The sequence below is a fragment of the Thalassophryne amazonica genome, chromosome 13, assembly GCF_902500255.1.
Source record: "Thalassophryne amazonica chromosome 13, fThaAma1.1, whole genome shotgun sequence".
NCBI classification, from domain to species: Eukaryota; Metazoa; Chordata; class Actinopteri; order Batrachoidiformes; family Batrachoididae; genus Thalassophryne; species Thalassophryne amazonica.
The window spans coordinates 52,911,479-52,928,466 of record NC_047115.1 but is presented as its reverse complement, the minus strand read 5'-3'; the positions used below and the strand labels follow the sequence as shown (position 1 = coordinate 52,928,466).

General features: G+C 41.4%; 1 protein-coding gene across 1 annotated transcript in view; it reads right to left on the bottom strand.

Moving 5' to 3' along the window:
• Window positions 1-16,988, bottom strand: part of macrod2 (mono-ADP ribosylhydrolase 2) — a 420,587-nt gene that overhangs the window by 317,020 nt on the left and 86,579 nt on the right. Inside the window, exon 2 of the mRNA XM_034184236.1 lies at window positions 15,222-15,252. Within this exon, the coding sequence (XP_034040127.1) occupies window positions 15,222-15,252 (31 nt within the window). The remainder of the gene's footprint in view (window positions 1-15,221; window positions 15,253-16,988) is intronic.

Here is a 16,988-nt window from a genome sequence, read left to right as displayed (position 1 = left end):
CTCACACACTCTGTTTGAGCATGTGAGATTGTATGAGAGGCTCTCCGTCTGCTCTGTCTGCTCACTTCCACCTTCGCTGTGCGTAATGGAGCAGGGCGCACTGGAGCAGCCAGCGGGTTATTCAAATGGGCCAACTAGTAACACATCACTCCTAAAAAACAATGTTTGGTCTGTCATGTAAGGTGAATCTGCCCTACGATTGGATTTTGGAAAACCATGTGACGGTGAACCAATTCCGATTGGACACTCACATTGCTCACGTCATCACACAGCTTCTATGAGGAGTACAAAGATGGTGGACAATGGCTCGAAAGTCCACGGAGTTAACTTTTCAGCAAAAAAAAAAGTAAGTTTCTATCTCATATCATTAAAAAGGTATTTATAATTTAGTAAAGCTTGGTCTCAGCCATCGTATACCACAGCGTCGGCCCCAGAGGGTTAAACCCTTAGATTTTCAGCAAATGCGGAGGGCACGCTGCGCCACACCCGTCGCTATGGGCGGGCCCCAGGGGGCAGTGCCCGCCCACTGATATGCTTGGGCCCGCCCACCGAAGCCAGATCACAGTCACAGATCTCAAATAAATAAATAGATAAATAAAATCCTAATTTCATTTTATTGTACTTGCTTTGGGTTAAAACAGCCAGTGTTGCATAATCACTAAGACATTAAATATATTAAAACCGTGTGAGTTTGTTGGAAAGTTTGTCTACATATGTAATCACGTCAGTGTTGCCCAGCAACAATCAGTTACCGCGTTTATGGGGGGAAAGGAAATGTGAGTTTTTTCCAGCAGACAGCACCTAGTTTTTGTATTTTCCTAAATGTGGATATACGTAACTGGTTTAAAACCCCAACATCGGTAACTTCGGATAAACCAACACATGATGTCGTTGGCAAAGAAAACCCTGGACCCATTTCTACCTCCGTGGATCCTGCACTGACACAGGGTGGACGAAAGAGAGCACAGCACTGACACTCTACTCAAAGTAGGTCCAAATTTTTATTGTGTGTGTGTGTGTGTCAGAGGCGATTTCTCTAAGACTGCAAGGGAAGCTCAGCTTCTCTTAAATTGTCAAAAAATAAGTGATCAAATATATACTGTTGTGTGTACATGTCACTGACTAAATATGCGCTACAACGCGCTCATCTTTTGTTCAGAATCAGCTTCTTATCACTGGTAACGACGCGGCTTTCCTCTCACTCAAACCCGCAGCTTCACAGTGCTTTAGTGAAGCAAAGAGTGCAGCGAAATGAGACGAGTCATTGGATAAATGCTGGACTTTGTCCCGCCCATCGGACGCTCAGCGTGTCCGGGGGTCTATGGGGCAGTGGGCTGGCCCGGATGCTCAGCTTCTGCATGATGATTGGATGATCTGTCTGAGGCTGAATCCCTTTTGATTGACAGCAAAATGTGCAAATCAGCGATCTTTTGGTGTAAACATCCATGGGAGCATTTTTTAATTTTCATTCTGTTCTGAGTTGAACCAAAGACTTTCCTAATCCTCTTAGCGGCCTTTTCTTTGTTAAAAACGACTAGCGACAAATCAAGCTTCTATTTCTGGTGGGGTTTTTTTGTAGCTGCTTGTGTTTGGAGACTGACTTCTGTCAATCTTTCTGACTTCTATCGAAGTTTCTGTCCCTACCGAGCAGCGGGTGCTGCTGAGCATCTCCACCATCACAAAGCACTCAAAGGCGGACACACTTCACACTAGCCTCGCACAAGTCCCAGCTAGTGAGCTAGCTAGGTAGCAAGCTGCACATAATGGCAGACAATCTGAATGTTGTGGACCGGATTTTGGCGAAGCCATTTGATAGTCTTCCTTACAAAGAAAAACTTAGAGTTAAAAGCAGGGCAGATCAACTCCTCAGATTAATTTGGTGCAAAAGGTGGGGAAAAGTAACAGGTCTTTTCAGCTGTCCTGGTATGACAAAGTGAGCTGGCTGACTGGAAGTGCTGTAACAAAAAAAATGTACTGTTTCTTGAAAAGGAACGGAGGGTAGAATTTACGTATAAATAAACCGACACATTTTATGACGTAGGCTGAAACTGAGCTTCCCCTCCTTGAAGGACCAGCATCCACCACAGGTGTGTGTGTGTGTGTTGGCAATTGGTACTATTGCGACTGCGACCCCTCTGTTGGTTTTTTTTTTTAGTTTGAGATGCTGCTTTTCATCTAATACATCATGTGCACACTCAGTTGGTGGTGGTGGTGGCAGTGTGTGTGTGTGTGTGTGTGTTTTGGCAATTGGTAGCTACCCCTCTGTTGGTTGCTTTGAAATGCACCCGCCATGGTGTTTTTTTGTTTGTTTAGTTCGAGATGCTGCGTGTGATCTAATACGTTATTTGTACTTGTGTGTGTGTGTGTGTGTGTGTGTGTGTGTGTGTGTGTGTGTGTGTGTGTGTGCAAACATGTGCGCGCGTGTTTGTTTGTTTGTGTGTGTGTGTGTCTGAGAGAGAGAGAGAGAGAGAGCGCTGGTCCGGTCATGGTTAATGTGATGATTATTGTGAGGGATTAGGGCTGCGTGAATAGTAAAAATAAGCAAAAATAAGCTATTAATAGTGGTGCCCACCTGGTGGATTTCATAAGCCCCCCTTAAGACTGAGATCTGGCGACGGGACTGCGCCGCGTCAGCCAGTTTCGAGCTGAAAACTTCCAAATTTAAGCCTCTGTTGACCCAGGACGTCGTGAGAGAACAGAGAAGTTTCAGAAGAGGTCGGGATCAGCAGTTTATCCGGACATTCCACTGTTAAAGGAGATTTTGTAATGAAAGACGTGCGGACGGATTCGCGCGTTGGCAGGCAGCCACTCATGGCCTGGCGCCACAGAGAAACACCTCCGTTGGAAGCGTTACGGGACAAGTTTGAACATGCCCAGCTGTTAAACAGTTTCTCAGATACTCAATCGACTGAAAACCATCGAAAGCCGCCTGAATTTTACGAATGGTTATCAACACGGAGGTGTTTCTCTGTGGCGCCGGGCCATGAGTGGCTGCTTGCCGACGCGCGAATCCGTCCGCACGTCTTTCATTACAAAATCTCCTTTAACAGTGGAATGTCCGGATAAACTGCTGATCCCGACCTCTTCTGAAACTTCTCTGTTCTCTCACGACGTCCTGGGTCAACAGAGGCTTAAATTTGTAAGTTTTCAGCTCGAAACAGGCTGACGACGGCGGCTAGGAGTGCGGCGCGCCCTCCGGCTCCGTGGGTTGTCCTTAAAGCGACAGTAACACTCCATAATCTCTCATCAGCCCTTAACATTTTCACTGAAAACCAGCTGAATTTCTCGAATGGTGTCCACTCGGATGTGCCTTACAGTTTCTGAAAAAATTTTGATCAAGCAAAGCGGCAGTCTCTCAGCCATTCCTAAACAATGAAAAAATAGACGGGAGGGGTGGACCACTCCTCACTCAAAGCCTGCCCACAGGCGAATGACGCAACCGACAGGCGTGAAAAAACTCACGCATGCCCACTAGGGTTCAAGCTTGTCTGATGTAATCGCACGTGATTCAAATCCATATAGTTTTTAAAAAAAATAAAAAGGTCGGTTTCTTTTCTAATAGACCTCGTATATAACCAAGAATCAAAATTAGATCTAAACTACATGAGTCAGTGTGGTACTGTTTGTAACAGTTTCTGTCTGGCTGAAGACAGAGGCCAATTTTACAAAGTTTGCACATCCAGCAGGTTGACCTCTTGCAAACCTTGCAAGAACGCCGCCCCTTTGTGGATCGCAGGCAAGTTGGGTTTCCACTGCTTCTTGGCACCGGGCAGTGGCTTGTGGCTGATGGAGCCATCACACCCACACAAACACGCACACACACCTTCACAAATGACACTAACACCCTGCCTTTTCCTTACAAATTACTACATTTATGTTTGCTGTCTGTCTCTGTACTTTTCTGTCACTTTTGCGCTCTTTTTCATACTTTTCCCTCGTTTCAAAAGTCACCGAACGCACTTTACCATAATATATGCAACATATAGCATACTGTTGGAAAGCACGGGTTCTTGGCTTGCTGTCAGTGTTGACATTTTTCAGATTGAGGGCTTAAAAGAGAAGTTACGGTAATGGCGCACTAGTGTGAAACTTCCGTGTTTTTCCTCTGCGTTATGACGTCACAGGCTTACGTTTACCGTAATACATCATATATCATTGGAAAGCCCTTGGTGTTAGCTTAACAATGCACTTTGAATCATTCGGATTGGACAAACTATGGTGGAGTTACAGTAAAAAAAATACACATATGGAAAATATGTCGTGGGCACCATCGCCGTAGATAAAGGGTTAACAGAACTCATTGACGAAATCATAAATTCCATAGACAAATAGAAATATGTTGTTGGGTTATTTATTGATAAAAAAAAGCCTTTTTACACAATAAATCATGATATCTCACTTCATAAACTGGAACTCTATTGGATTAGGGGTATTACATAGATTTGCAGGATTTGATAATATCTCAATTGGTGTGCTGACGAAACTCGTAACCTCTACAAAAAGCACAGCCTACATACTTATCCTATACCAACAAAACTGTTTAAGGACCTGTGGCCCACTCTTGGGCTGACTGTGCTGAAAATTATTAATCTCTCATTAACTTCTGGATCTGTTCCTAATGTTTCAACTCTGCAGTGATTAAAGAATTACTTCAAAAATTTAATCTTGACCTTGTGGACCACCTTACTGAGAATAATCTTTTTCAGCCACTGCAGTCTGCTTTTAGAGAATATCATTACACAGAGACAGCTCTCACTGAAGTGGTGAATGATCTTCTGCTTGCAATGGATTTGGACACCACGGTTCTGGTGCTGTTAGATTTCAGTGCTGCGTTTGATACCGTGGATCATCATATTCTAGTTGATAGGCTGGAGAATCATTTTGGGATTACTGGGAGTGCCCTTGCGTGGTTGCCGTCATACCTGACCAGTCATTTTCACTGTGTTTTGTACAATAACACTACCTCTAACCTTTGTGATAGGAAATCTGGGGTTCCACAAGGGTCCGTCTTAGGCCCTCTGCATTTCTCCCTTTATATAGCACCCCTTGGGCACATACTGCAGCGTTTTGGGATTACATTTCACTACTATGCTGATGGTACTCAGTTATACATGCCGATAACTGCTGGGAATCTCATCCACATAAAATTCTTAGAAGATTGCCTTGCACCAGTGAGAAGCTGGATGTCTAGCAACTTCGTACTTAACTCTGATATAAGGTAATTGGACTGCATTTATATAGCGCTTTTCCATCTGCATCAGTTGCCCAAAGTGCTTTACACATCAATCCCTGACATTCACCCTGATGTGAGGCTGCTGCCATGAAAGGAGCCCACTAAACTTCTGGGAGCAACTAGGGGATTAAGGATCTTGCACAAGGGCCCTTCGTGATTTTCGAGTCAGGAAAAGCCCAACGCTTTAACCACGAGACCATCACTCTAATAAGACTGACATGAAGGTTCTTGGTCCAGTGAGACATCTGCATCAATATGACCAGTTAATGCTTAGCCTAGGTTCGTGTGTCATACATCAAACTGACAAAGTGAGGAACCTCAGAGTAATTTTTGATCCTGCACTGTCCTTTGACCTCTACATTGAGGTATTACAAGGACTGCTTTCTTCCACCTGGGAAATATAGCAAAGATTGGTCCTATCCTGTCTACGGCTGATGCTGAGACCCTGATTCATGTGTTTGTCTCTTCTAGATTGGACTACTGCAATGTTCTATTTTCCGGTTTACTGCAGTCCAGTATTAGTGGTTTTCAACTGGTTCAATATGCTGCTGCCAGATTTTTGACACGAAGCAGAAAGTTTGACCACATTACACCCATTTTGGCATCTCTTCACTGGCTTCCTGTCCCAGTGAGATCAGATTTTAAGGTTCTGCTACTAGTCAATAAAATTGTTCATGGTCTGGCACCTCCCTGCTTAGCTGACCTAATGGCCCCTTCACACATAGTGCGAAGTTTGGACAGCGTATGGATGAAAACGGTGAAACATTGTTAAACAGTTAGAAATTAGCGCACGAAACAATGCTCACAAAACATTGCGTTGTCGGGCAGACATGCACGGACCCTGTGCGAGAGTTCGTGCATGCGCCGGTGTCTTTCGAGCAGGAACAGTGCCAGGTGCAGCACATCATGCCGCTTATGTGGTATAAATAAATAAATAAATAAAACAGCCGGTACCTGTGGAACCACATCGCACCGCTTATGTGATATAAATAAAAAATAAAAACCAGCCGGTACATGCAGAAAAACACAAGACCCACTGGACGCGAACTCATGCCTTTCAAGAGCTGTGGACTACCAGTCAGCGAGTTTACTACTGAGCTACGGAGCTGTTCTGTGAAAGCTGCGGGAATCTGCCTCATATCAGGAAGGACATGGAAGTATTATAAAAAAAAATTTGAAGTCACACACAATATAAAAACACCGCATTTATGAAGTGAGCAATACAAATATGATCCATCTATTCCTCTGGTGATGACCCATGGTCACAGACATACAGTCATGAAAAGAGATGAATGAGAAGCAGTGTGCTATGATGTCCATATCTACTGGTCAGGTGCGTCCAGCCGGCTGCGTGTGTGTTCTGCCCAACACGCATGTCTTGTGGATGCCGCGCCACAGCACAGACACCGCGTCGTGTGGAACAGAGCTCACATGGGTGACGTGACGGTCAGATCGCCTGCTGCGTGTTCTGATCTGACAGTCCGTTTCAACCTGTGGGGCTGTCAGTGTCCACTCCTGGCTTGCGCTCACTTGCTGCAGCTTGTCACCACCACGGTGATATATGTTTTTATTTATGTCCACGTAAATACAGCAATCAGACACATGCGGCACACAGTGGACAGCTGTTAGTCCATGACTGTCCAAACACAGTAGGTGTTATGCAGCTGAAATTTCAGAATGACAGATCACCACAGCTGCTTTTGTCGGAAGCCACGCCTCCCGTGAGTGGAGCGCACACACCCACATGCCAGTGTGTGTCTGCAAAGTCACACTTGTGGGGAACTTAGACAAATTTCACAGCAGTACGGCAGTGATTGTCTGCAGTCTGTTGTCATGCCAAGAGTATGACTGGCCACACATTTTCTAAGTGCCATGCGAGCGGTGTTAGGTGTTCGTGCTTGTCACCTGGAATTTGTCCGGCACCTGGCGCAAGAGGGTACGATGGGTTCGCACAGCGCACACTTTGTCATTCAGGCGCTTATGTGCACAAATAGTTGTAGCAACAGGTGTACGGGACGTTGGCAGCAGGGACGACTTACACCGTTTGCACATGATTCCTGGGTCGTGCGCACTTTGTCCAAACTTCGCACTATGCGTGAAGGGGCCCTAATTAAACACTACGTACCGGCCTGGGCTTTATGTTCTCAGGGTGCAGGACAACTTTGTATCCCTAGGATGAATAAAAAGTCTGCAGGTCACAGAGCTTTCTCTTATTGTGACCCTGTTCTGTGGAATGATCTCCCTGCTTCAGTAAAACAGTCCGATTCTGTAGAGACTTTCAAGTACAGAATTAAGACGCACTTATTTTCTCTTTTGTATGGCTAGCATAATGGCATAGTATGTTACTATGTTTTTTACTCTTTTAAATTCATTTTATTAGGAAACGGAGTGAGCCACAGCCTCAACTTTATCTAAAGTCTGGGTCTTTTAGTGAAGCTTAGGGCTAGTGGCTGCCGATCACCTTAGTATTTCTTCTGTTTTTCTTGTTGTTTAATGCTGACAAATTATACAGTATTTGTTGTCTTTCTGCCGCCTGATTCTGTTTTTCTCTGTTTGAGGTGCGGCTCCATCCAGAGATGGGAGTGGTGTCTACTTCTGAAACCCTCCTGTCCTGTGCACCGGCAAAATTTCCTGTACATTTGTTTTGTAAATTGCTTTGTAAATTGTGTTGGTGCATGGCCCAAGCAGAGGGTCACCCCTTTGAGTCTGGTCTACTTGAGGTTTCTTCCTTAAAACATCAGAGGTAGTTTTTCCTTACCACTGTCGCCTGTGTGCTTGCTCTGGGGGTTGGTGAGGTTAAACCTTACTTGTGTGAAGTGCTTTGAGGCAACTTTGGTGTGATTTGGTGCTATATAAATGAAATGAAATTGAAAAAAAATATATACGCTGTAAGTGTATGTTTGTATGTGTGTGTATTAGGGATACTACTTTTTTGCATTATATATCGGAATTTTGTATAATGGATTTTCACTCACATCAGACAAAAGTCCCGTCTGATTGGAAAGTATTCCCATTAAAACTCCTCACATATACCAGACAGAGCAGTCTGGACATGCCCAGTAACAGAGGTACGAAATGAAGTTCAGCACTAACACTTGCTGATTTGAGAAAAGTGGGTACTGTATTTCCATGATCAAAAGGCTTATTTTTGTGTCTGTATATACGGGGTATATATACGTGTAGGTGTATAATGAGTATGTAGGTATATGTGTTTTGGAAGTTGCTTTATTTATTATATTATAGTTCAAATTTTGCATTTATAATTATTTCTGAAAGTATGTATTTTATTGTAGAAAGTTGTAAATATTCTAAATATTTCATGAGTTCATTAATAATCAAGGATTTAATTATATAATGTTGATGTGGGCAGGGGGTGTGTTTTTCAACATTTAAAACAGAAGAAGGGGTAAGATTCAATAAGCATTTCTGCTTCTTACTGCTCCTTCTCTAGCATATTTCTTACATTTCTTTTTTGTTATCAATACTATGTGTTGGTTTTGATGCTTTAGTTTGCATGTCTACTACACACTTTGTTTGTTTGAGATCAATAAAAATGAATAAAATTAAAAAAAAAATTTGTATTTTAATTGACTGTTGTGCACATATGAGAAAAAATTTACCACAGCTCAACTTTTTATTTTTTCCTGGAGATTTGTGCACACACCACTTCCATATTTGTTATGCAGTGTGTACAAGTTCATTATGATGCAGGAATGGCATGAGCAGAGTGGAAAATAATCTTAATTTCCTTGACTATTATGTGATCATACAATTTTTAAATCTACATCCAATCTGCATGTCTAGGCTTTGTCCCAGTTAGATTTTTCCATGTTGCGAAACAGATAATTTGTCAGCTCTGAAAAGGAATTTTTGTCCTCATAAATGGTCACTTAGGGCAGGTCTTTATGTAAATAACACTTCATGGGCAGCACAGTGGTTTAAAACATGTTTACTGCCTGGAATATTGAGATGTGCGTATGAGAAGCCTGATCTTTTTCTGTGTACAAATGAATTTAGCACCTTTTTTAATGCAATGTTGACAAATGAGGGCTGTGCACCCCAAAGACATCTGCAATTTATTCTTCATTGGTGCACCATAATTATTTCTTCATACTTTTTAATCTGCTGAATTTAATTCAAGTTCTTGTCCCTTCATGTTTAAAAGAGTGAGAATTAGTTTTTTCTTTTTTCTTTTTAACTATAAACTAGTGAAGAATGAAATTCAAGTTTGGGGAATTTGTACTGCCTCTGCAATAATAATATAATAACAAAAATAAAAATAATAACAACAAAAACAATAATAAATTTACATAATTCAGTGACAGATTAATTTATCCAAAGTGTCTGAAGGAGCGGTATCGCAGGTCCTTCGTTCCTGCTGTTGTTACACTGTACAAACTGCACTGCTATCAGTAAGTGTATATCTTTACTTATGTATATCCCAGGTCACCAAGCTCTGCAATACTTTTGATAAATCTGATACACTGTAAGCACACTGGACATGTTGTACCCACTGAATACACTGTATGTGTCCTGATTATAATGTGTACTATTTCTCTGTTTTTTGTTCTCTTAATTTGCTTTGCCTGTGAATTTACACTGACATCTTTTTCTTGCCTAGAACATTTTGTGAGCATCACAGGCATGCCTTTAGAGTGGTTCAGGTCTTGCTTAGCCAAGAGAAACTTCTCAGTCCATCTTGGTGATGCTGCATTGTCCTCTGCCCCTCAATCATGTGGAAGTCCTCCAAGGTTCAATCCTTGGCCCAGTCCTCTTCTCCCTGTACCTCCTCCCTTTGGGTTTGATTTTTTAAAAATCATGGCCTATCCTACCATTTTTATGCAGATGACTCTCACATTTACCCTCCCATAAAAATAAATTATGTCAACTCCCTTACACCACTGTTGGAGTCTCTTAAAGACATCAAGACATGGATGGCCTTAAACTTTTTAAATTTTAATGCAAGTAAAATTGAGGTCATGCTTTTCAGACCCAGCAGTGTCTGTTCTGCTCCTCCTTTGGACCTTGGCTCCCACAGCCTTTTCTTAAACCCACAGTCACCAATCTTGGTGTCATACTTGACAGTGATTTTAAAATGGAAAAGCAGATCAATTCTGATGTTAAATCTAGTTTTTATGAGCTTAGGCTTTTATCCAAGGTTAAACCTGTTTTATTATTTATTTTATTGCTTGTTTTTAAGTCTCTTCATAAGTCCATACCAACCTACATATCCAACCTATTGAAGCCATCTGTTCCATCTCAGTTACTATGGTCTATGAATCAGACACTTTTAGTCACCCCCCAAAACATGACTTGAAACCAGGGGTGATTGTGCTTTTAATTTTGCAGCTCCCAGAATGTGGAATGAGCATTTTTATTCCTTGGCTTTTAACTCAGATTGATTGAGCTGTGTTTCTTGTGCAAGTGCTTATCCTGTCATGTCTTTTGTCTGTATTTATCTGTTTTATTGCTCTGTGTAGGTGTTGTACAGCACTTGCTGTTTTTTAAAAGTGCTCTAGAAATAAAGTTGGATTGATTGGACATCTATTTGCAAATTTTACTCTGCCCTACAGTTGCACAATCTCTAGTACCACTGCTGCTGTGACACTGTAAATTTCCTCATGCAGGACAAATAAAGGTACATATTTTATGATGACAGTGTGATAAGTGCCACTTAGACACACACACACACATATATATATATATATATATATATATATATATATATATATATATATATATATATATATATATAAACCATAGCTGAAACCACCAAAATAAGTCTCCTGATGAACAAAATGCAAGATTATAAAATATATAAATAAATAAATAAGGAGCTCTATCTCTTTGCTTAATGGATTTCTCGCCTGATTGCGTAGTTGTTGATTAAAAATCATTCTTTAAGCTCTTTGTGTCTTCCGCATCTTTCATGATGAGTTAACCAATGAAAGCAGAGGTCATGAGAGGGTTATGAGGTGATGACATTGTGCACACAGCACTTCTATGTTTGTTTTGCAGGGTGTACAAGTTCATTATGATGCAGGAACGGTACAAGCAGAGTGGAGAAGACCTAGTCTGGAAAATGGCTTTAACTTCCTTGCGTATTATATGAACATAGAAAGTAATTACGTGACCTAAAAGTCTTGTGAGATTACTGCCTAAATATTTACAGAGTGCTGACCGCATTTCACAGTTACTTATATGATGCTTTATTTAAACAGTAACTAAAATAACTGCTACACAAAATCTGTTTTTGTGCTTTGAAACGTAATAGGCTGGCAGCTGCAACAGACCATATTGTTACTGACTTACCATCAGTGACAGGTAATGAACAGGGAGCTGTTAAATAGTCTTTTATATATTTGACATCCACAGCAATAATAAAAGGTTGAGTGTGAAGTAACTGGTCAGTACGTACAAGACGTGTTAGAATGGTGAATATATTTTGCCTCTGTTAAAGTAATTCTCCATCAATAAAACATTTTAAACAAACATACCATTTTTTTTAAACAGCGAATGGTACATCCTGTTTATATCTTAAGCCTGCACATAAAACTGTGGCATGTTTTAAACACAGGTGCTTAATGTGCACAGTCTGCAAATTAATGTTTTCTGCATGTAAAGCATATTCCCACAAGCAAATATAGCTGATGCTCACATAGTACAACACTGGATAATGTGAAGGTGTTGAGGATCAACGCATTACTCAATAACAATTCATTAGTTTTGGTTTAGTTTCATTTAGTTTTCAGTATAACTTTCCACGATTAATGGATGGTGTTTCCGTGCATGTCTGCATTATAGATGTTTCTGGAGTCACACTTCAATCCTGTAAGATGGCGCACAACTTTACTTTGGCTTTAGTCATTGCATTGCTGAGACCCAATCTTCCATTTGACATGAAGCAGTGCAGCATAACCATCATTGCTAATTTCCAACTGCAGCAGTTTTTTTTTTTAAGTTATTTCAATAGTAAGAGTACTTGTGCCCATTTGGAGTTAAAATGAGGTGTGTTCAGGAACAGTGCAGGTGGGCTGCTTTCATGAGGCAGCAGAAAGTGGTTGGACCACAGACCAAGTTAAACCTTGTGCCAAGCCGGGCAGAGACTATTTCTATTATTTATCCTGCACAATATTCAGATCTCGCTTACATAGGCAGGTTCATGACGTGCACACTCCACATGTGCACACAGGCATGTGCAAGACTGTCAATCCTAAGAATCATCAGTCAAACTAAAATAAAACTGAATTTAATAAAACAAAATAAAATTAAAGCCTACTGGAAAAATACAAAATGTTCATAATGCTGGTCTGTGGCATTATTGACAGTCAGGGAGTTGGACATGGGAAGGTTTAGAAGGCTGATGGGATGTGGAAGACTTGGGTGGTTGGAGGAGGAAGAGTTGTGTAGGGTTGAGCTGGAAACGCGTTTCAGACGAGTATCGGATAAAGCATTTTTGATGAGCATGAGCATGATCCGAATAAAACTCATCAATATCTGTGCTTGTGCTGAAGGAAAATTCTCATTGGCTAACTGACTGTCTTCACGCTCTGTGATTGGCCAGTCACAAACAGCGCCCGCCCCTCCCTACACAGACACGTCTGTCTGCAGCCTGCAGCTTCTCTCTCTCTCACACACACACACACACACACACACACACACACACACACACACACACACACACACACACACACACACACACACACACACACACACACACACACACACAGAGACAGGATCTCTCTCTGTGCTTGGATGGATTCTACCTCATGTTGCTCTGTCAGTACTCCTAAGTTTTCTTCAGCTCGCCTCTTCGGTTTGTCTTATATTTAAGTTACTTGGTGAACTTGTTTCGTATCATACGTGGTGCTTTTGACAAGACAGAGCTGAAAACGGCTCCTGTCGCGTTGGTCACTTCCTCCACTCCAGTCGGGTTTTTTATTTATTTATTTTTTAACCGTTTGTTTGCTCTTCGTTTTGTTGGTGATATAAAGTCAGTTGGAAAACTTTGCTCCTACTGAATGCGGTGCTTTTTAAAAGAATACAGTGAACAAGGCTGACATATTATTTCCGTTTGCCATCACTGGATGTTTGCATGAATCCCCAAGTTCAGACAGATCATTAAAAAATAAACAGTCTTACAGACCACTTACACACTTACACACACATATACTGTAGCTGAACACACAAAGTAGCCTACATTAATATTTTTATTGAATATTGCTGCATGCACTATCTGACACGTTCTCACTGCAGTTCATAAAAATAAATTGGTCAGTCGAACAACCTCTCTCTCTTCCTCTCACACAGTCACTCAGTCACACACATGCACACACAGACAGTCATGCACACACAGACACACACACCTTAATCAATATTGTTTAACTTTGTGTGGAAAAAAAATGCCAAGAACGTTAGGTAGTAAAAATAAATAAGTAACTGAAAAAAATCACAGTCTGATCATAAAATAAAAAAAGTGTTGAGTATGACAACTCTTGTTCATGCATACTTAGTAGTTCATAATTTCCTACTACATTGAATGTCAATTCTGAGGCTGTTCTGTTATTCATTCATACACTTAAGAATATTCATGTTCTGAGTTCATAAAAAAAAAACTTCTGCAAATAGTTCTCTTTGTGATCAAAAACATTGATTTGAATCTTAATTTTGAGGCTGTTCTGCAAATAGTTTTCAAATAAACAACAAATATAGCAACTTCTGATCAATCCATATCAATTTCAGACTTAAAATAATGTAGTGATTTCAGTCCCAGCCATTTTGGGTTAAACCACGCCCACTTCCGGTTTAGGCCCCGCCCACTACGAGTACAGCTACAGATACAGATAATTTAGATGGATGAACAGATACAGATACAGATAGTGGTGTACTCGCTCATCCCTAGCGTTGTGAGAATAAGGTCCTCAATTGCTTCACCTCAGGGAGCTCTGGTGGATGATTATAGCTCCTGTAAATGATCTTACCAGGTACAATCAGTTTTCCTACCAAGAAAAAAAAAATCTGACACTTTTGTCAACTACTGACTCTTATTTTGTCTTTCAGCTGGCCTCATTTGTCCAAGGTTGCCACAGCAGATCCAGTACAGATCCACATTGGGTTTTGACACAAGTTTTGTGCCGGACGCCCTTCTTGATGCAACGCCAGTTTTACATGAAGAAATACACACAGGTTCTAGTCTTCCCAAATGTTCACCCTGCCAAGTAATAATCAGGTTCTACTCTGCTCCACTTCTGACATCTGACAGGATCAGGTGCACAAAGAGCATGATGGCTGCTGTCACCTAGTCAACCTGCCATCTATGTCAATGCAGGTTTAAGTGCACACAGGTTTAAAAGGCAATGACAGATGACAATCTGACTGGCTTAATTCATGTTATGCCCTAAACACACCTACAATTAAAATAAGTGACAAACTACAATGATTTTACACAGTGTGCCTTACTTTGTGTCCAGATAATCCACTGTGTAAATAGCAAAGTGGAGTTAGATGCACCTCAAATGTACTTGTGCTATGCAGTTCACACTGTGCCCAATAGATCTGGGCCTGAGTGAACACCACAGGTTTCTCCTTGTTTATAGCACAATTACAATCTTATACGTTGCTTTTGTGAAAAGTTTTGTTCACACAGAGAGGAAAATGATGGTTATTACACGATGCAGGTAGTTGTTGAGGTCGTTGTGGTAATGATCTCTGGTGTAACGGTTTACACCAGAGATCTTCAACTCATTCCACAAAGGGCCAAAAGGGTGCAGGTTTTCTTTGCAACCACCCACTCCACCAGGTGATTTCACTGAGTAACATCACTTTGAGCAGATGGAATCAGTTAATCATTTAACTCACCTGGTGGAGTGGGTGGTTGCAAAGAAAACCTGCACCCTTTTGGCCCTTTGTGGAATGAGTTGAAGACCACTTCTTTCCACTGAAAAGCAAAAACAAGCCAATTAAATAAAATAAAATACATGAATCTTACCATAGATGCCAGTTGATATACATGGGAAGGCCTGTGAAAAGACAAAGGAATAATAATCAAAGTATGCTGACACAGCACAAGCAAAATACAACAGTAACAACAACTTCTATTAAACTCCAAGGAAGCACTAATTGGAGTAGCATAAACAAAAAGATGCCTAATCTCCTGACAGATTTCAGAAAGCCAAGAATTCTGACAAAAATGCAGTGGTTGCAAATCAACATCAGCACCTTAATTTGCATAACCATTTATATTTTCACATCTGATCCAAGTTATATACACACTGTATGTGTGTGTATATACAGTTCAAACACACACACATACACACACACACACATACACACACACACACACACACACACACACACACACACACACACACACACACACACACACTGCTTAAAACTGTGAAACTCAATTTTCCATTATGCACACATGCCATTTTATCAAACAACACGTGTTCATTATAATGTCTGCTTCATTTCTATATAAAATTATTTAAACATAATCACCATAAAATACATTTATTCCATTTGTAATTTGCTGTGTCAGATTTTCAGCGGGTCATTGCTTTACATATTTAACGATGACTACCTCTTTAAACACACAATAGACTGCAAACAATTTCATAAATTTATGGGAATACCATATTTGCACGTTGGACCACCCACCCAAAATTATATAATTTTGTGACCCCAACACATCATGAAATGCAAAAAATAATGAGTTTTCACTATGTTTTTTCATCTCTTCCGCATCTTAATTGGGACAAACAGCATCACCTCTTTTTAGCTCCATTTTTCCTTTCCTTTTTTACCCTTCTGCTCTTCTCACGAAAACACTGTGTGTTATATACACATCCCATTGATATTTTTAACTTTTCAGTGCTACCAGGAGCCAGCTTTGTTATTGTTTTTGGTGTCTATTTATTTTCATTGCTGTGTTTATTTAATTTTGGGCACGTTGGGGGGGGGGGGGGGGGGTGATGGTCTAGTGGTTAAGTGTTGGACTTGCGACCAGAGGATCCTTGGTTCAAATCCCAGCCTGACCGTAAAATCACTAAGGGCCCTTGGGCAAGGTCCTTAAGCCCCGTTTACACATAGACGGTAAGAGCTTCCGGAAGCGTCCCGGAAGAGTTTTTGGCCGTCTTAAGGATCAAAAGCCGTTGTCAACGCCGGCACTAGGGGGCGTGGCTTAGTTCCGGCTTTACCGGGAATCGTCGAAAAAATTATTCAACATGTCGAATAATTCCGGGAGCGCTCCCGGAGAATTCGCGTGACGACGGCGACAACGCGAACAACGGTGTTTGATACTTTTTAATCGCCATGTCATCCTGCTCCTTCCTGTAGTGCCGCAGTTTACACCGGCGTAATTGGCAGCCGGCGTTGTATCCCTAACCAACGCCGTGTAAAACGGCGATAGAGCCCACATCGGCGTCCTCAAAGGCGTTTTAACCGGCGACAGAGGCAGACAAAATGGTGGCGCTAGCGGACAGTATGTCATTCTAAACGCCACCTCCCGGTTAACGGCGTTCCAAATGGCTGATAGGCGGCGGTCAATATAAAAACGCTAGCGTGCTGCATGCAGGCCTCTCACTCGCGACCAGCTCCAGATATTTTTGCAGAGAAGCTTCAGTATGCCTCCTAAAAGAAAATTGGCAGCAGCAAGAATTTACCAAGAGGTCTGGTTCAGAAGCAGAGGAGAGGCCTGTGGTGGAGACGAGCAACACGTTGAGGAGGGGAAAAGGAGAGGAAAAGAAAAGGCTGA